This window comes from Tiliqua scincoides, chromosome 2 (assembly GCF_035046505.1).
Source record: "Tiliqua scincoides isolate rTilSci1 chromosome 2, rTilSci1.hap2, whole genome shotgun sequence".
Lineage (NCBI taxonomy): Eukaryota > Metazoa > Chordata > Lepidosauria > Squamata > Scincidae > Tiliqua > Tiliqua scincoides.
In genome coordinates, this window is record NC_089822.1 from 205,017,178 (window position 1) to 205,038,482 (window position 21,305).

The following is a 21,305-nucleotide window of genomic DNA, read 5'->3' on the forward strand; positions in this document are numbered from 1 at the left end:
GCCAACAAGTTCCACTCTCAGGGGAGTAGAGCTGCTGGAAAGCATGGGTGTTCAGGGTAGCATAGATGGGATCCCAGAATCCAAGCAGTCTAACTGCACAGCTGCAGTCCCAGAGGGCAAGCCAGCCTTTTAGAGAAATGGATTGAAAGCAGCTGACGGTAACTCCAGGGAGTTTGCTGCATCATATGAGATTTCAAGCTAGGCAGAAAATGAAGCTTCTTTGGGTAGAGGCTATTTAGATTCCAGTAGGAGTGAGGTCCTCCGCAGGATGCACACAAGCATTAGAAGTGGCAAGAAAAATGAAAGTTAATATTACACAGTACTTTTTCTGAACACAGGGTATTTGTTTGCTCAGAAACAAATCGGTCAGAAAAAGAACAACAAATCAAATATTTTAGGAAATGTAGAATATGGAGAGGGGATATTGCCACCAAGACTTTCAGTCCAAGTATCTTCCAGGACTATATTAAGCTTCATGTGGTGGAGAGCAGAACATTACAATGGGAAGACGCATTTGACAATCATCACACAGAGCAAGGCGCTTTCTCTGAACTAATCATGGAGCAAACTGAAACAGCAAGCTTCTTGATATGCAGTCTCCTCTATTCTCAAACACACCACTCAAGAATAAGCAGTTCTCCAAGATTTTTGCCTGCAACTCAGCCCCTTGATTTTTGCCTGCAACTTAGTATGTACAATACTGTTGTTTGGTTACTGATACTTGGTCCTGTTTGCCAAGGAAGTGTTGCAAAACATACTTCTATCTCTAACATGCTCATTTCATGGCTGTGGAAGCTTCCTTCTCCACTATAAGGATGTCCGTTTCCCATTCTTATCTAGCTGAAACTAAGCCAAAAGATGCACTACACAATGGAGGGTTGGAAGAGGATAAAAAGATGACAGAGGCCCAGTATCAGCAGGTTATGTATACTCTATGTACAACTAACTGTACAGGTGTACAACCTGTAGATTATAGATTTACAACCTTATAGATTTATAAGAAGGTTCTGGCATGGCAAAACAGGCTTCAGTTGCAACTCAAGAAGACACCAAAGGTAGTCATGTTTCCTGATCAACCTTAGCATGCAACCTAAGTCAGGCAGCTGAAAGAGGCAAAGTGTGAGGCAAAGGTGGCAGCCAATGAGCAGAGACCGTTCTATGATGCTACTCATGCATCACTCCTTTATTGGTCTGGTACATAATTTTTAAAAGGTTAACTTGCAGAGATGGAGATAAACTCACAAACATATTATTGCTGATGGCACAGCTTTTGAATCAGCAGATTAAACTAAATATTGAGGTAGCAAATGCCTGAAGTGCTCAGAAAGGCAATGACATGCTCTGGGAAGGAAAAAATGATGTGCAATTAGCCAACTGCTACAGCCAACCCGCCACACACAATCCAGTTTTAAAGTTTTACACAGAGTTCTGGAGAGGTGGTAGAAAAGGCAGACACTGGTCTCCTTGTGGTTGGGCATTGCATATGAAACTCCTTTTAAGAGTGACTCTGACAGGGTCGTGCCCATTCAGGTCTCAGTAGCAAGCAACTCTAACTCATGAAAGCAAGAAACCTGGGATTATGACAGGTGCACCATTCTGTATTTACAGCTAATGTTGCCACTCTTGCTAATGTTGCCAAAAGAGGCCTTGCTAGTCAAACCAGTACATGGGGGAAAGGTAAGGCTTTCCAAAACAAGAGATACAACTTTCTTTTAAAATGTATTGCATTCTCCTTCATCTGGTATCTGCCTGGCCCAAGTGCCAGGAGTCAATATGACTGCCAAAGATAGATCACAGTACTGAATTATTTAGGGAAAGGTGTCAAGATCAAGTTGAAAACCATCTTCATCAAAGCAAAAAAGCTGCCTTAGTGCCAACAAAATACCCCCAAAGACCAAGAGGAAAATGTTCACCCAAAACTGTATTAGGAGGGGAGAAATCCTACAATAAGCAGGTTGAGTGTGACATTTGCCATGTATTACACACTTCAATATGTAGATTCTCAAGCTGGAAGGACCACTCTAGAATGAAACTACAGCCTGTTAAGATGAATGTTCTCCAAGAGGATGCCTGCTTGGCAAGTTCAGAAAAGCTGCAAGCTCAGATAATGCTGCTGCCAACAGCGTCCATTGATGTGCCATAGCACAGGCACTAGTAAGTGGAATTTTCCGAGCTGAAAGACACTTCCTTGAAACAAAATAGTGCAACTCACTAAGGAGATACTACAGAGAGAGCAAAGCCTGCACATTGGCCTGTTTCATTGGGGACCTCAAGAACAAATCTGTATTCAATAATTTTAGTCCCCCTCTGCTGACAACCCAGCTCTAGCAACCCCAAGGGTTACAATCCAGCATTAAGTATTCTGCTATCATATGTTAGGGGAAGGGATGGGGGCAGGGGAAGAAGAGGCATAAGAAGCTTGCTGCTCACCTTTACTCTCATACACACCACATAAACAGAAGCTTCATTTATAGGCCAACTGGGGTATTAAACAGCAGGACATCTGGCCAGAAAGAGGTTTGGATTGGTTCTCCAAAGTCTCAATATGTTGCCCCCTAAACATTACTTAGCTGCTGATAAAACGATTTTACTCCTGACTCAGTGAGGGTAATTTTGTGCAGGCTGCTGATGAGGCCACACAGGTCCTATCAACAGACATCCCTAGTCAAGTCTTATTCGTATAATTATCCAATTCCAGAATACCCCCAGTGCTGCTGCTGCTGCCACCACCTCCTAAGCCAAGGAGCTTCAAAGCCAACTGTGTGTCTGTGCTCCAGATCCATCACTCTGCAGGGACATGTGGCTGCCTAGCGTGGCTTACATGAGGTACAGTAAAACTGGGCAAGCAAGGTGCATCGACAGCACAGTGACTGTTCGCATTGCCCCATGGCTCAGTCCTCAGAGATGATAACAGGGAAGTCCACGTGAATCCGAGGGTGCTCCAGGATCACTATGCCCTGTAACGAGAAGGATGTGACGAAGGTGAGAATGTCACACAGAAAAACTCAAGAATCAGGCTACAAATGATTCTTTTTGTATGAATAAGACAGAGACAGATTATCCACGTTCTGCAGCAAACTGACTGAAAGGCAGTAGGTGAGAGTGCTGCCTCAGAAAACTAACAGGTCATGTATCACAGTATTTGACAAGGTCAGCCTAGCACAAAGATCAGAACCACATTCTTATCGAAATTATACTAACTCACAGACAATCAAGCAACCAAGAGACACAGCACAGAACTGAAGACACTCCATTGCTGGTATCAGAAACAGATAATGTAAAGTCTGAAAAATGGCAGCTGCTAGAAGATCTGCAAGCCCCTCAAATGTCAAGACATTAGCAGAGAACAGGAACTCTATCTGTGCTGCCTGTCTTGTATAAACAGTGTAAATAGGGAAGGATTCATAGTTTTAGGAGAGCAGTCACCATCTTGAGAGGCACTGAACTATAAACAACAAATCTGGATACCAATGGGCTATCAAAAATCTGCTGCTGTCATGCCAGGGAACAAGTACATCACAGGGAGATGCTAACCTGTACGATGTACTTGCAAAATACATGGTCAGAATAGAACTGTTTGTCAAGGCAAAACCACACCAGGTTACTACAACCATCCATGCAAGATCAAGGTTTACATTAAGCCTCCCTCCACATTATTACTGATATTTTAGCGCTCACAAGAGTTGACAGAAAGTTTCAAGATAGAAATACAGTATGGGCAATGGAAGCACAAGCCTCCTTTATTTGTACAGTGCCTCAACATAATGAACAATTTCATTTACAAAAGTTCAGTTCCAGCAACAAAATTAGTGTATATACATCAACAACAGGCACCTACAATTCTACTGAGGCAGCCATCAGAAGCTGGACTGAGTTTCATGCTGATCACTGAATTGCTCCGATAAGCCATTTAATCAGCCCAGGTTTGCTAGAAGTAGCATTTTTCTGTCTGCCTTTTTTCAACACACTATCGGTTACTATTAATGATAACTATTATATCATTCTATGGTTTTTTAAAGCTGCCTTGAATGCCCCTTATTTGGGGAAAAATGGGGGGGGCATAAACTGGCAAAACAAACACATACTATTAGATAATCTGATGCTTATCCACTACCACAGCCTGCTTTTCCCTCCTCTCTTTCACAGGGCTACTGCTCACACTTTATATCAAGGGGCAGGATTTTCACTAGGTTTTTAACAAGGGGCAGGATTTCACTAGCCTCACAATCAACCAGTTCTCTCCACTTTCCTCTTATTCTTGCCAATCAACGAGCTTGACAGAAGCAAACACACAAAGAGCACGATCCTATACATGTCTACTCAAAAGTAAGTCCAATTGTGTTCAATGGGACTTGCTCCCAGGAAAGTGTGCACTGGATAGCAGCCTAATTTAGATGCACCTTGGGCATGCTCAGTGAAATTTCTGGTTTAAGAAATTCCCCGTGTTATCAAAAGAGGTGTGTCATGAGGCATGGAGAAACAAAAATCCAAGCCTCTTAAGAGCACGGAACCAGTTGTGTGGTTCTCTGGATCTAGGTCATAGTATTTATTACTGTTAATAAACCCAACCAGAACAGTCATACTCAGCAGATGTGTTAAAACCAGCCTGAGCACTTATTTGATCACAAATGATGTTAGTACACTTTGGAGCATATCCTGCAACTAGCCTTTTAGATCTGCATTGACTTCAGTCATGGTTAAAAATAACAGCCCTGAGATAAAGGTTGCAAGAGATGACTAATCTTACATTTGCAGCAATTTCAAGACACACATCAATAGTCAAGATGACAACTGTATAAGTGGCCACACCTGCTCCAGTTTAGAGATGCAGGCAATTTGTTTGCCTATATCAGTGCTATTCAAACTGGGGCATCGCAACACCCCAGCCTGAGGGCCCTGGTCTCTGCCCCCTTAAGGGGCAGGGGCAGCCTAGTGGTGGGGGGGGAAGGCCATCCACTTTCCCTGCTGTGGGGAACCCTGCCAGAAGTTGCGCCAGGCTCCCCGAACCCCAGGGAGGCTGCAGGAGGCTTGGGTAAGTGCACCCAAGCCCCTGCAGCCCCCTGAGCGGAGGGATCCTGGGGATCACGCTGCTGCCTTCCCCCGCCCCTGCAAAGTCTTACTGGCTCTCAAACTCAAAGAGAGTTTGAGAACCACTGACCTATATGTTCCCCATAACAGCTGCAAACCTATAGTCTGCAAACACAAAAGTGTACACTTTGCAATGAATAAAACAATCCCTACAAAAACCCAAAAGCATAGTCTGGTAACAGTACAGATGCAGACCTTCTTGCCTAACTCAATATATCCGAGTATTAGCCAAGGTACAACAACCCCATTTCCCTTCTGATTGCATTACCTGAGGTATCAGGTTCTTATGGATTCTTTTCAGTTTGGCACGTTTCCTCCCATTCCTGGTGACTACTGTCTCCTCATAAAACTCATGTGCAAGATCACCATCCTCATCATAATACATAGAGCTGCAAAGGAATGACAAACATTTAGAAAAATCATCAGTCAGAAGGAGCAGAACTTATCCCCTTTTATATCCATAGCTGACTGTTTAGCAGCGGGTCAGCTGGGCAACACCTGTTGCCACCATCCATTTGCTAGCTTCTGATCCTCTCATACTACAATAAGGAGGGGACTCATTTGGGAAACATATGAACGTTATCAAGAAGAAGAATATCCATATGTCAGTTGCTTAGTTGGTGCAGGAACCTTATTTCCTAAGCAGGGCACAGATAAGAGATATGACAATACAATAAAATCACTGTGCAACAAGACCCACTGATTTTTGGGAACCTCATATAGCCGGCGCCTGAAATTTACCTTTAGGTGCAAGCAAATAACATCACAAGTGGCCTCTAGTGTAATTCTTTGCCCTCAGCTGAGTTGGCCAAATGTCAAATTTAACATGCTCTTCCCCTCCTTGCACCCCCTTGCTCTTCCCACTAGGATCATTACGGTGCTCTTTCCCTAGCCAGGGGTGGGCAAACTTTCAACTTTAGGGATCCTGAACCTTTAACAACTGTGTAGGAGCGAGAATTTCATCAGGTGCAGCTTGTCATCTGTGATGACAATTCTTAACGGTCCAGGATCCCTAAAGCTGAACATTTGCTCATCCCTGCCGGAGACAAAAGTAGTGGGTTATTCCAGAAATCTGCTCCATGCAATTTCCAATAGCTTTCGTTCTCATTTCTGAAATATTTTGTGTTACTAAAATGTGCAGATTTTACAAGCCAGGTAGTTAGTCATTTGCAATTCAGAACTGTCAGTAAACAATGCTATAGTCCAAAGTTTGATTAGTAATCATCAAATGGTCTCATTAAATCCATTTCTGGTTTACCTCCCAGCTACAAAATTATGATTAAACTCATGTGAGCAATGTGAATGTTAGACAACCAACTCATTTACAGATCAGATCACCAACTCCTTGTCAGGTGTTAGATTTCAGTTACTAATGGTCACACATAGAGAGTAAATGGGTAATTAATCAAGTAGAAAAATACAAAAGATTAGTGCTATTAGGGCCCAATCCTATCCAACTTTCCAGTCCTGGTGTAGCCACAATGCAGCCCGAAGGTAAGGAAACAAATGTTCCCTTACCTTGAGGAGGCCCCTGCGACTGCCTCCCCACCACAGGATGCAGCACACGCCCCATAGGCACAGCAGCACCAGCACTGGAAAACTGGACAGGATTGGGCCCTTAGACTGCTACTCCTGAGGACGCGATAGTCCATCATTGTAACTTACTGGAGTAAGTAAAACTGATGTTCAAGAAAACTGATGCTTTTTTTTTTTTGCTTGTAAGTTGTTGCTTGTAAAGGGGAAAAAAGCTTGATAGAACTATGGTACTTAAATGCTAGTTCATAATTGAAGATTACTGCAAACACACACAGAAAAGGATCATGGTTGTGTTAAAGCAGACTAAACATTAAATACAGTTAAGATTATTCATTCAGAAATGAAACAAAGAAAGCACTGACAGGTTTTGATCTAACTTCTATGTACAAGTCAATTACTCTCACTAGCAGCTGAATATTTAAAGTAGCCTTACCACTTTCAAACAAATGTCCAATGACTGTAAATGAATCTAAATATGAGGTGTTCCTTGCTAACCTTTACATTCTTCAGCAAACAGAATTCAGAAACAAAAGCCTGTAACTGAAGTTGTTTTAATTATTTGATTGCATCCTGTTCTTACATTCATGGCAAGCAGCATAAGAACTATGCTAATCTCAGCTTGCACCTGTCTTCAGGAGTTGCTGTGAAATCATGCTATATACCTTGCATTTCTATCACAAATGCTGAACAGCAGCAGAGTGGGGAGGGAGGCAAAAGAAGAGTTAAGCATGTACTAAATTACACTTTTTCTTGTATCCATGGTCTAGATATAGAACTTTGCAGCTTATCTGCCAGCAATGCCATTTGACTCAACATAACTTGGCCACTTGCCTACTGGGAACAGAGATGCAAATGCCAGTCATTAAGTAGGAAGAAGTGAAGTTTTTTGGCACAGGTGACTCTTATCCACAATTCAAGAACTGGCAACAGTAGGGCAGAAACATTCGATGGAGATATTTTGTTGCCTGGAGCAGCATCTCAGAAAGACAGTTTTGTTTTCTTTGTGTTATGTAAACCACTTTGAGAACTTCCATTGCAGAGTGGTATACAAGTATATTATGCCACTATCATTTCTTTTATCATTTCATTTTGTCCTATGCTTACAACCTACCTTTGAATATAGTTTCTCCCTATAAATCAGAATGCAGAGTAATGAACACACTCCTCCAAATTCTTATGGAGTTAGCTACTGCAGCTAACATTAAGGAGTGTCCAGTCATAAGAAGATAAGAACAGCCCCACTGGATCAGGCCATAGGCCCATCTAGTCCAGCTTCCTGTATCTCACAGCAGCCCACCAAATGCCCCAGGGAGCACACCAGATAACAAGAGACCTCATCCTGGTGCCCTCCCTTGCATCTGGCATTCTGACATAGCCCATTTCTAAAATCAGGAGGTGGCACATACACATCATGGCTTGTAACCAGTAATGGATTTTTCCTCCAGAAACTTGTCCAATCCCCTTTTAAAGGCATCAAGGCCAGACACCATCACCACAACCTGTGGAAAGGAATTCCACAGACCAACCACACACTGAGTAAAGAAAACTTTTCTTTTGTCTGTCCTAACTCTCCCAACACTCAATTTTAGTGGATGTCCCCTGGTTCTGGTGTTATGTGAGAGTGTAAAGAGCATCTCTTTATCCACTCTGTCCATCCCCTGCATAATTTTGTATGTCTCAATCATGTCCCCTTCAGATGCCTCTTTTCTAGGCTGAAGAGGCCCAAACGCCGTAGCCTTTCCCCATAAGGAAGGTGCCCCAGCCCAGTAATCATCTTAGTTGCTCTCTTTTGCACCTTTTCCATTTCCACTATGTCTTTTTTGAGATGCAGCGACCAGAACTGGAGTCAATACTCCAGGTGTGGCCTTACCATAGATTTGTACAAGAGCATTATAATATTAACCGTTTTGTTCTCAATACCTTTTCTAATGATCCCAAGCATAGAATTGGCCTTCTTCACTGCTGCCGCACATTGGGTCGACACTTTCATCAACTTGTCCACCACCACCCCAAGATCTCTCTCCTGATCTGTCACAGACAGCTCAGAACCCTTCAGCCTATATGTGAAGTTTTGATTTTTTGCCCCAATGTGCATGACCTTACACTTACTGACACTGAAGCGCACCTGCCATTTTACTGCCCATTCTGCCAGTCTGGAGAGATCTTTCTGGAGCTCCTCACAATCACTTCTGGTCTTCACCACTTGGAAAAGTTTGGTGTCATCTGTAAACTTAGCCACCTCACTGCTCAACCCTGTCTCCAGGTCATTTATGAAGAGATTGAAAAGTACCTGTCCCAGGACAGATCCTTGGGACACACCGCTTTTCACTTCTCTCCATTGTGAAAATTGCCCATTGACACCCACTCTCTGTTTCCTGGTCTTCAACTAGTTCTCAATCCATGAGAGGACCTGTCCTCTAATTCCCTGACTGTGGAGATTTTTTAGTAGCCTTTGGTGAGGGACCGTGTCAAACGCCTTCTGAAAGTCCAGATATATAATGTCTACGGGTTCGCCCGCATCCACATGCCTGTTGACCTTTTCAAAGAATTCTATAAGGTTCGTGAAGCAAGACTTACCCTTACAGAAGCCATGCTGATTCTCCCTCAGCAAGGCCTGTTTGTCTATGTGTTTTGAGATTCTAGTCTTAACAAGAGGGATCCAAGAGTTCTTAACAGTTATTAACAGTCTTAACAAGAGAGATCCAAGAGTTTTAGCCAAGAAGGCTTTGCACCACAGCATAGTTAGCAAGTTACCATGACAAGCCAACATACACTGGAACACAACTATACAAAGCAGCAGCTAGGTAGTGATGCTACCTCACTGAAACCTCCCTATGCCATTACTACTTTCCACACTAGATCAGTGGTTCCCAAACTGAGTTGAGGAGCAGACTCTCTAATGAAAACGTGGGTGAAGGCAAGAGCAGATAACTAACTCAAGCCCTGAGGCTATTCAACAATCAGAGAGCTGCTAATTGCCCTGCAAAGAGCTCAGCTCCTGCAGTTTGCAAGCCTATGTAAATATAAGAAGTGTTTGAGCATCTTTTTTGGGCTTATTATTACTTGTAAATAAAACTATTACTTCTTTCTAGCAGTCTCATAAGCCTAGGTGGGTCCCACTAGAGTGTCATTTTAAAAAATGAGTCCCGGCGCTGTTTGGGAACCACTGTCCTAGATCTTGACCAGCAGTGCTGCGAATACCGAACTGAAGGTGAATGGATTTCCAGGAGGGAGATGGCAAACAGCAAGGCCGCTGGTGGGGGGGGGGGAAGCTGGGCTACCACTGGCTCTGCCATAAACCACAGAGAAGCAGCAAGAAAGGCAACCCACCAGGGATGTGCGGCGGGTGGGGAGGCAGGTGAGGCAGAGCCTCCCCACCGGAGTCCTTCGAAAAACGCCGCCCCGTGAGGTGTGCAAGCACACGCAACCCATGTGCAGCCTCACACCTCATACACCTCACACGGCAGAGCGCATGGGTTGCGTGTGCTTGCATACCTCACACAGCGGTGGCGCTTTTCGAAGGACTCCGGTGGGGAGGCTCTGCCTCACCTGCCTCCCACCCACCGCACATCTCTGCAACCCACCAAGGGGTCCCACCCAGCACGAGCCTTCAAAAAGGGGCGCTCCCAGGTGGACACCACAGTCACAACCGCTGCATCCTCGGCCAGGCCAGTTCAGCCGCCAACGATTCCCGGCCTCTCCAGCAGGCGGAACAGAGCCGGGCACGAAGGCAAAGCCTGCAGCCGAGCAGGGCAGGAGCTCAGGGCACGGGAGGACGAGAGCTGCGGATCAGCGCGAGGTTAAGCGGCGGCCCCTCAGCAGGGCGGCCCTCAGGCTCCTCGGACCGCCACACGGAGGGCGAGGACCGGCTGCGCGGCGCCTCCCTTACCCTCGGCGGGTGAAGATGAAGGGGGTGGCGAAGCAGACGCTCCGCGCCCGGGCCAGAGCCTGCTCCCCGCTGGGGCACTCGGAGCCGCCCGGCCCGCCCGAGCTGAAGGGCCACAGGCCGCGGGGCTTGGAGACGTTGGTGCCCATGGCTCGGCTCACAGCGGGGGCATGGCGGGCGGGCGGGCGGGCCGAGCCGGGGAGGCCAGCGACGCCGCCTTCCCTCCGCCCACAGCCACACACCGGCCGTCGACGCAACTTCCACCGCTCCCGGAAGCCGGCGCTGAGTGGTGGAGGAGGCGGCGGCCGAGCGGCAGCGCCTCCCCTCAAGGGGCTGCGGTGTTCGCGGTGCTCCCAGGCCGCTTCCGGCTTCCCTTTGCAGGCGCCCCTGCCTCCATGTGCGGGGCAGGAGCAGCGGGAAGGCGCCAGCCGGGACCGAGCCTTCCAACAGGGCTGGCGAAGGGCGCAGTGTCGCCGTTCTGCTTGGCCACCGCCGCGTGGGGAGGCAGGCAGGGCCCAGCAGAGGGTACTTTCTACCCTGGCCCTGGGTCAAAAGGGGGCCCAGGAGCCAAAGGAGGGGCCCAGGCTCTCTGAGCTAGAGGAGGCCTCTGTGACTGCCTCCCCGCCACAGGTTGCAGTGCACCCCATTGGCATGGCTGCACCGGCACTGGGAAATTGGGCAGGGTTGGGCCCTTAAAGTGCAGTCCTAACCAACTTTCCAGCACCGAGGTCAGGGCAATGCAACTCCGAGGGAGGGGAACAAGCATCCCCTTACCTTGAGGAAGCCTCTGTGACTGCCGCACATGTCCCATTGCACAGCTATGCCAGTGCTGGAAAGTTGGTCAGGATCGGGCCCTTAGGAGTGGGTTGGTTTTCCACATCACTGTACCTAGCTGCCGATGCCACAGGGTTGGGGTGGGTAGACCTGGGCTCCAAAGACTTTTCCAGCTGTCTCCACCCTCCCGCACCCTGTTTTGTTCCTCCCTGCCCCCATTTTGCTTGCCCATCCCCACCCTCCCCCACTCTGTTTCACCCCTCCCCCTTTACAATGGGACCCAAAAGAAACTTCATGCCTCCTGATAAAGTTCCTTTCAAGGCCCTGCCCTCCACCACCTTAGCCTTAGGGCAGGGCTTTTCAGACTGGGGAGTCAGGACGTCCCAGCCTGTAGACCCTGGCTCCTGCCCCCTTAAGGGAAAGTGAAACCCCCTTAAAGTGAAAGTGGAGCAAATAGCTTCACTTTCAAAGCTGCATGGGGCCCTGCAGAAGGTTGCACAGGGCTCCTCACACCCCTGGGAGGCTGTGAGCATTGAAAAAGCCAACTTTTCAGCATTGGTGCAGCCACAAGGCAAGGGAACAAATGTTCTCATACCTTAAGGAAGCCTCTGTCACTGTTGCCCCACCACAAGATGCAGTGTATGCCCCATTGGCGCAGCTGGCACTGGAAACTTGGATAGGATTGGGCTGTTAGTCCTCATAGTCCTCTGGCCTTGTTTGGTTCCTCCCCCTTCCTGGTTCAACCCACCCAGCTTGGTCGCCTTCTAAGCCCCCACTTCAGGAAGATGGGAAGACTCCTGCAGACATTTGCCATGCTTTGCTGCTCCTCTGCTGCTTCAACATATGCAGGCGCACTCTGCTGAATGGGCTGACAGCTTGCACCCTGTCCCACCTATGCCTTTCCAGGATCCGGTCCTGTGTCCACTAGGCAGGCCATCCCCTGGGTCTAGTAAGACCTGATGACATTCCTGTCTATGGACTCAGCCTTATGCACCTTAACTTGGAGGGGTGGGGCATAGTTCAGTAGTAGTTCATCTCTTCTGAATGCAGAAACTCCTGGGTTCAATCCAGTGGCTTAGATGCCTTTTAAAGTAGGCTGGACAGACAGGGTGCTGAAAGGGAAGTCTGGACAGGGGCTGTCTGGCTCTGATTGGTCTGTGGAACTCCTTGCCACAGGAGATGGTGAAGATGGCACTTAAGGGCCTAGAGTCTTTCAAAGGGGGTTGGACAGACAGGGGTGCTGGACGTTGCTGGCTGATTTTCTCCCTCTCAGCCCTTGGCTGTCAGGGTGAGGGGGCTATTAGTGGTGTTGCACAGGTTCTGTGGCAGGTGGCCTTCTGGGGGCCAGCTCTTTGGAGCGCTGAAGCACCCTGTCTGGGTCTCCCTGGACTGGACTGGAGCCCAGTCCGGGTGTCGTCATTTCAGGGACTGGAAGGGCCCGACAGGCTGCGAAGGGCCGAAGAGTGCAGAGCCGCGCATGCCCTGCTGGACTGCTGCAGGCGGGGACGCCTCCCTGGGGGCTGCTGCCCACTTGCACCAGCAGGCACAGGTCAGACCGGTGCTGCTTGCGGGGCGGGGAGTGGGAGAGAGGGAGGACAAAGGAGCGTCTTCCCCTCCTGTCTGCCTGCGATGAGGGGCTGGGCAGGGGTAGGTGGGCACCCCTCTGCCCCCCCGCTGAAGTCATAGGCACAGCCCAGCCAAGGGGGCTCTGCGAAGGGGCTGGGCTAGAGCTGAGTAGCAGTGCCGTCAGGGAATCCCGTGATGCCACAGCACAGATAAGGGGCGGCCCGGAGCAGCTCGTCTTCGGTGGGGTGGCGCGTGTGGGATGCGGACCGCTGCTGAGCCGTAAGTTCGCCTCCTCAGGGGATCCGGTGCCGCCTGGTGGGCGCCCAGGCGGAGCGCGCGCTCCGGGGGCGGGCCGGGCAAGAGCGCGGAGGCGGCGGCGTTGCCCGGGGAGGCTGCGGGCGTTCTCAGCGGTCTCCCGGTCAAGGGCCGCCGAGCTCCGGGACCCCGAGGCGCCCGCACTGCCCCTTTTGCCCCCCTTATCCTCCCCACTCCCGGGACTGGCGGTCCGCAGAGGGAGGACGGCGGGGCCAGCACCGAGCAGACTCTGCAGACGCTCCGGCAGCAGCGCACTCGGGCAGGGACCTGGTCCCTGGAGCTCAGGCACCACCACCCCCTGCAGGAGAGGCTCATCCTCGCATCTCCCCAGCAAAGCAGGCACCACGCGCGGCATCTCCGCGGAGGGGGTCTGGGCTGGGGTGCGGTTCAGCCAGTGGCATGACTCGGTCCTTCATCCATCCCTCTCCCCATCCATCCATCCCCCACCCAGGGAGTGGAAGGACAAGGAGAAGCAGTGGGGGCAAGTAGGCAGAGATTAGCTTTCCCCACCAACCTGCTATCTGAGGCAGTTTTTTCTATTGGCCTCATGGATTGGCGGCCCTGCCCCAGGGAAGAAACCAGCCAGTTGCTGATTTCTACTTTGCTGAATCAATCCCCAGGGCCTAGGAGAGGGGGGGTAAAGGGGGTAATTTGTACATGGGCCTAGGGTCAGAAAGAGGGCCCAGGAGCCAAAGGAGGGGGCCCAGAAATGTCCTGGGATCTGACATTTTTCAATCTCACCCAGACTTACTGCCCATGCAGGATGCTGGGGGCATTATTGTGGGCACATGGCAGTGACTACTGCCACAAGTCATACATACCAGGCTCAGGAATGCTTACATTTCTTAACCTTGTCACATCTGGGAGGAAACTGACCTGCTACACCATTAGCTCTTCAGCTTATGGATCTGCTTACCATGAAGAGTGTAGAGGAGCTCAGTGACACAGCTGCAGAAGTCAGTTTTGGTGTACACAGGACATTCTCCATTCTAGTGTGAGCCTAAATACAATGATATTGTATCATCCTGCAAAAATCTCCTGCATTGGAAGTCCAGTAGACCTGGGCTCCAGAGACTTTTCCAGCTGTTGCCACCTTCCCCCTGCCTTGTTTTGCCCCCATTCTGCCAACCCCCATTGCCACTCCCACTCTGTTTCACCCCTTCCTTCTTTGGGAAGGGGCCCAAAAGAAACTTTGTACCCCTGATAAAATTCCTCTCAGAGGCCCTGTCGAGCCCCACACACTCTTGCTGCTCTACCTCACCCACTCTTTACAGCTTAAGTGGGTGAGCTACTTCCGTTTGCTTCCAGGAAGGGGACAGTGAAACACTGCTGTGCAAAAGTGTGATGTCAGCACCTGTCATTGTCCAAGAAAAAGACCACTCTTGTCACAGCTCAGCCTTTTTGAGATGGGAATCAGCCACGACAAATGCTGGGCTGGCCATTTCAAGGCAAGGCAAATGGCCCTCTGTTAAAGATGACAAGTTTTTGAGATGCTTGATTTTTTCAAAAAAACAGAGCCTGTGTGTGAAAGTATTTAGTCGACAGCTACGGTGAGGCTGGTTTCAGTGGCATCAGTAGGCAGATGGAGGGGGCTGCAAACTGCACTGGGTGACACACTCAAGGAGGGTGCACTACTGGCAAAAATGGTAAAAACTTGGTATTTTTGAACAATACCATCATGTTATATATCTGATGCATAATGTAATTCAGAATGCAATGAAACAAACTGCCTTGAAATATCTGTATTCTATCAAATGTTATACCCCAAAATCCAGAAGAGGAAATCACAATGACCTTATGTAACAAAAAGTGGATTTTCTTAAATCAAAATTGATCAATGTGACTGATTGTTCCAAGAGCCAATGAGGTGTTATCATGACACAGCAGGGAACCAATCAGGTGTTAGTATGAGTCAGCTTGGGCATCTCACACCTTTCAAAGGACTCAAGTGGGGAGGTTCTGCCTCACCGCCTCCTCACCCACTGCATGTCCCTGCCACCCACTACAACAGAAACCACATGAAGATTTCAGGGAAAAAGGAGGGCAGGGCTCCTGTTCTTTTAAAAGGCCAGTGACAGACAGAAACTCAACAGATGAAGATCAGAAAAGCTTTACCTATTGAATTTCTCAATCACTAGGTTTTTAGCAGTGTAAGAGCGCGATTTATAAGCTTCTTGTTGCAATGCTTTGAAAAGGACATGCTCTTCTGCTTTCATCACCACCCCCATAAAAAAAGCTTCATAAAGATATTTTGAACAGCAGTATTCCAATGCCTTTGCTCTAAGAGTTGCACTGCAGGCAGAAATCTCAGGTAGAGCATTTCATTGCCACTGAATACTGTATAGCGCAAAGGGTATGTCTGTTGAATGTCTACCTATTATAGCAGCTGCTGAAGGTTCAGGTTTCCTCCAACTTTCACTGATTTGATTTATAATATGAATCCTATGTAGCACCGCTCATCTTACCCTTCCACTGGAGGGCGAAAGGCTGGTTGCTCTCTCTGCCCCATTGAAGGGCTCAGACAGGAGCCTCATACATCTGTGTAAAAGGGAGGCTACTGTAGCAGTGTTTCTCAGACTGTGAGTTGGGACACACCAGGTGGGTCACAAGCCAATTTAGTTGTGTAGGACCTAGCTCAGCCACCACTAGAAGTGCAGAAGTGATGGTTAAGGCGCGCTCACAGTGGGAGAGGCATGGAGCTTTGCCCCAAACAGGTGGAAAGATAGGATGCTGGAAAGGGGGGGCAGCTGTGTGGTTGTAGAAGGATCCAAGTCTGCGTTCTGCTTTGACTTCTGCGCTGGAATATTTGAAGGCAGAGCTATATAAAGTAACAGCACGAGGTGCACTGTGTAATGGAGTTTTGGCTGATCACCACTTAGGTTTGAAGCCTAAATGGATGATGTCACGTCCAGCCACGACATCACTTCTGGTGAGACCTGACAGACTGTCATTCTAAAAAGTGGGTTGTGCTGCTAAAAAGTTTGAGATCCACGGTGGAGCATTACATGATGATACACAGAGATCAACATACAGTCTGAACAAGTTGCGACATGTTTTAGACTTTTTTGGCCTGTGAAATTTAGAATTAGGGTTGAATAGGGTTGAAAATGGAGCACCTACTAACACAGTGGTTCCCAACATTTTGGAGCCCATGGACCACAGAGGCAAAAATTAGAATTCTTGTGGACCACATGTGAACCACAAAAAATACAATTAGAGAAGATTTATGGGTTGCTGCTTTTGTTGCTGGCTGTGGGCCATCCATTCTCTACCTTCATTTAGTAAGTCTATCATGACTCATTTTGATTTTGGAGTTCCCCACAAGCCTAAATTGCTCAAATGTTCATTTTATACCATTGTTTCTGCTGCAGTCATGCAATTTTGTTCCCTTAAAATTCCCTTCTTGCAGTCACATGGCCAAATTCAACCAAATGGGAAACATACAATGAATGGAATGACATACCAGATTTGATTATATATCACTATCACACAGGACAGATTAAGGCAATGCTTACTGAATCAGCTAACACTTTCAACCCTTTCACAGCAAATCACTGAAGTGTCACTGAAAGGGACATTTTGACAGTGCTAAGTGCTCATTAAAACCACCTTCTCCTCCCACACTATGGCAGTCCTATTCTTTGGCAACAGGAATCTAGCCCAAGTTACTGTATTGGAGAGATTGTTCCCCAGCAGGTGGCACCAGCCCACAAGACTGACAAAGGCCAAGTCCCCAAGGCCAAGGAGATATCTAGCCCAAGACTGTAAATGTGACAAGAAAAACAGGTGTCTTGGCAAGTACTCTGATCTGAATAGTAGGAGTGTGTCTGGTTTTGAAGCTGCTTTTAGGACAATATTGCTGAGGCTCATGCAGACTGGCGCAGTTTCATCCACAAACCCAGACAACCACCAGCAGCTGACATGCAAGATCAGAAAAGATTTTTCCTGTCTTGAGGGCCCAATCCTAAAGAGTGTGTTGTGGGGCGGGGAGGATCCACTTTGCTCCACTGGATCCTGAGCCTCTGGGCGCCTGATACGGAGGCTCTTCGTTCTATGCCGACCTTCAGGTCATTGTAGAATTGAGTAGCCCTATTGTGGTGCTATTTGCTTTATCCAGGGGAAGGAGACAAAAGTTCCCTTCTCCCAAGGAGGTGGCAATGTCTGCCTGGGGCACACTGGATGCAGTGGCAGCCATTTTTGGTGCTGCTGCAGCCCCACACACTGGGCTACTCGGGATTTGGCTGTCAGGCTTCAGTGCAAGACATGATGAAGTGCCTTGCTGATCCCAACATGAGAAAGGTATTTATTTGCAGCAGTTGGCAAGAGTCTGGTCCAACAAGAAGCTGACGGAACATACCAAGATCCAGGTCTACAGAGCTTGCGTCCTGAGTACACTTCTGTACTGCAGCGAGTCATGGACTCTTCACTCACAACAGGAGAGGAAACTGAATGCTTTCCACATGCGCTGCCTCCGACGTATTCTCGGCATCACCTGGCAGGACAAAGTTCCAAACAACACAGTCCTGGAACGTGCTGGAATCCCTAGCATGTATGCACTATTGAAACAGAGACGCCTGCGTTGGCTCGGTCATGTTGTGAGAATGGATGATGGCCGGATCCCAAAGGATCTCCTCTATGGAGAACTCGTGCAAGGAAAGCGCCCTACAGGTAGACCACAGCTGCGATACAAGGACATCTGCAAGAGGGATCTGAAGGCCTTAGGAGTGGACCTCAACAAGTGGGAAACCCTGGCCTCTGAGCGGCCCGCTTGGAGGCAGGCTGTGCAGCATGGCCTTTCCCAGTTTGAAGAGACACTTGGCCAACAGTCTGAGGCTAAGAGGCAAAGAAGGAAGGCACATAGCCAGGGAGACAGACCAGGGACAGACTGCACTTGCTCCTGGTGTGGAAGGGATTGTCACTCCTGAATCGGCCTTTTCAGCCACACTAGACGCTGTTCCAGAACCACCTTTCAGAGCGTGATACCATAGTCTTTCGAGACTGAAGGTTGCCAACTACTATAACTACTGGCAAGAGAAACAATGTTGGGGACACATACTCATTGCATATAAACTTAGTAATTCATTCCACATTTAGAGAGTTGAACTCTGCATCCATATTTCTCTCGCACAAAGACAGCAAACTCTTCTCAACATAGTATTCAATCACATTCTGAGCTATAGAAATTCAGCTTGTATTTCATATAACAAATTCTTACCCTAGGTGCAAAGCCATGTGAAGTTTCCAGAGCTCCACAAATCCACATTTTTATGGGGACTCAGCAAGGCATTCAGTTTAGAGCCCACTCAACAAGTTTCCAACACCAAACTTGGTAGTTACCTACTCATTCACTTATGACATTCAAATTAGTGGGCACTAGTAGAAAAGTAGGCACTGCTTCTTGCTCAGAAAACCTATGACTGGGGAATTGGAAAAGGCAGTTATGGCATCCAAGAACAATTTTGAAAGATAACTGTTTTAGAGCTTCCCCTCCTTCATATTCACCAAACTGAAACTAATCTAGACCAGTTGAATGTCAAAGTTGTGGTAGAAATTTGTCGGATATCAACTGCTTCCTTTATTGGAATCCAAGAAATGGTTAACAGAGGGCCAAGTTCAGAAAAAACATAAAGACCTCTGTGGGAAAAGCAGACTTGCCACTGAAAACAAAATCAACTAGCATTGAGTGCAGTGGAACAAATATATTGTCTGAGCAAGGAACAGGTTCCAAAAAACAAACAAATAAAAAACACACCCAGACCAGGCACTTCTCACCCCTGAATCTTTTATTGATTGGTATACAATTACCACCATTCATAATCTTAGCCCCCAGGGTTTTTATCCACTGGGTCCTTAAGACAGTCAGTTAAGAGACATTCCTCATTTTAAACAACACTCTCCAGAAGAACCAGTCACCCTCAGAAAATTTCCCCTGGGTGCCCACACTGGAGAGGATACTTGATTTTTACAGAACATACCAATGGAGTCACTCGAGCATTTATGAATATTAGCTGTGCAGTGCACTTTAATGTAGCTGTATATGTGCCTCCTCCCACCCTGCAAGTAAGTCAGCTACCACTCAGGGACAGAGCAATTTCCTGCTAAGTCCTGTCCAAGAAACGCCTTGGGCATATAAACGTCCCTTGCTTGCTTGCTTGCTTGCTTGCTTGCAAGCATGCATACACACACACACACACACACACACAGATGGACAAAGTTGTGGTTGCTCTTAGCAGAAAAAATCTGAACCCTGAGATTTGCCATGCTCCGGTTTCCACATTGTATCTAAGGTTAAATAAGAGGTGATTGAGCAAGAAAAGCTACCTGCATATTCTTACCTCTTTGGTGTTCTTTGGGTCCTTGACAATCTCTCTTGCAAAGGCTGACGCTTTGCCTTTTAGTGTCTTCGTTTCATGAGAATTAACCCAAACAGCAATTCTAGAGCAACCACTGAAGTTTCAGTAATGCCAAGTTTGATTTTTATGTACTCCTCATTGTGTGTCAGAAAACTCTCCTACATTTCCTTTGGGTTTGGTATTGATCACACACTGCCACTTCCAACTACTCTTGGACTCAAATGGGCGACAATAAGTCGTGCCTCCAGCCAACAGAGTTCATCAATGTTAGCAGTCTTGCCAATATGCAGTAGATCAAACCAAAGGCAAAGAGATGAGGTTGTACAGACTGGACCAATCTATAAGCCTGTAAGCCAGACTCCAATGGATATACAAAAATAGTTTAAGAAAGTGCTTGCTACCACCACCTCTCTTCTTGAGAATACATACAGGTTTGAGGCCACTTTGGTTGGTCTTCCTTATGTTAGGCCTCAAGTCATCTCTAGACCCAAGTCCAGATAAACACCATTTGGCCAGTCAACATGTACAGGAGTCATATTAACATCCTGGCACCATGAAAGCAGCTGCCATAGCAGTACTACTAAAGTTTTCATCTTCACACACATCCCACAAGTACTTCCTTACTCCCCTGCCTGATCCCACTGTGTCATGCATGCAATGCCTCTATTAACCACTCACTCTATGGGAAGCAGACACACATGTACCACTCACGGGCTCACCAAGGGATTCACACATCCCTTTCCCACCCCCTGTCCCTCCAGAGATACATTCAGCCCAGACAGTCCAAGGATCACTTCAATCGTAGTCCACTTGGCTTTGCCACTTCTCTGCATCTTGCATGTTATCTTTATTGGAGTGCTGGGTCTGGGACGGGGCACCATGTCAACCTGGGGTGCGGGTGGTCAGAGCCTCTTGCATCTTTTGACGGCAATGAGCGTATTTTTGCAAGATCTGCCGAACATGCTCTTCCTCTTCACGCTGCAGGATCCGAAGAAAGTTCTGTAGCTCAGGCATACTGAAGGCATCCCACTGCAGAAAGGTGGGGGCAAGACCTTGGAGTTAATGCCCAGGAAGTTTATATCACAGAATCATGAACCCACCCCAATTCAGATGCTCAGTTGGAAACCAGACACAGAGCTTTAATGGGAAAGGAGGAGCCTAGACAAAGAATAAAAATGTGCAAGTGGTCAAAGTCATATGCCAAGGTGACGGGTGGTCAAGAAAAAAGGAATATCCAGGGGCTGTACAAGTCTGGTATTCATATATCTCACAAAACCTACACAGGTACCAAGAATTTTTGAGCTTCCAGGAAAGGTTTATGCTAGAGGAGGGGTGTCCAAAGTTTTCGGCAGGAGGGCCATATCATCTCTCTGACACTGTGTCAGGGGCCGGGGGGGGGGGGAGAGGAGAATTAATTTACATTTAAAATTTGAATAAATTTACATAAATTATTATACTAGAGGTGGAACTTATATGAATGAATGAATAGTCTTGCAATAGCTCAAGGCCTATAAAAGACCTTGCACAAAGCAAGGCTGGTCTTTTCTTTGCTGGCACCACTGCATCACATACGTAAAACAGCAAGCAGTGGAGGGAGCCCTCATCCCACAGCTAATGCGAGAGGTCAACGCCCTCACGCTGAGAGCAGTTGCGTCTGGCCAGTGCAGGCTCCAGCAAGTTTCTGGAGGGCCAGAGGCTCATTGGAGACTGGGGTGTCCCTGAGGGCCACATTGGGAGTCCTCGAGGGCTGCAAGTGGCCCCAGGGCCAGGGTTTGGGCACCCCTGTG

General features: G+C 47.8%; 2 protein-coding genes across 3 annotated transcripts in view; both read right to left on the reverse strand.

The window, feature by feature from the left end:
• Window positions 1–1,631: 1,631 nt before the first annotated feature.
• On the reverse strand, window positions 1,632–10,769 carry TUSC2 (tumor suppressor 2, mitochondrial calcium regulator). Its single transcript, XM_066615226.1, has 3 exons — window positions 10,514–10,769; window positions 5,357–5,477; window positions 1,632–2,957 (listed from the first exon to the last, which is right to left on the reverse strand). Exons 1-3 carry the CDS (start codon window positions 10,657–10,659, stop codon window positions 2,892–2,894), a joined length of 333 nt encoding a protein of 110 aa, XP_066471323.1. The 5' UTR covers window positions 10,660–10,769; the 3' UTR covers window positions 1,632–2,891.
• An 8,577-nt stretch (window positions 10,770–19,346) lies between these two features.
• The window catches only part of RASSF1 (Ras association domain family member 1), a 40,153-nt gene continuing 38,194 nt past the window's right edge, over window positions 19,347–21,305 (reverse strand). For both annotated transcript variants that reach the window (XM_066617318.1, XM_066617319.1), the window contains one exon: window positions 19,347–20,547. In XM_066617318.1, coding sequence (XP_066473415.1) covers window positions 20,401–20,547 — 147 coding nt within the window. In that variant the 3' untranslated portion in view covers window positions 19,347–20,400. The remainder of the gene's footprint in view (window positions 20,548–21,305) is intronic.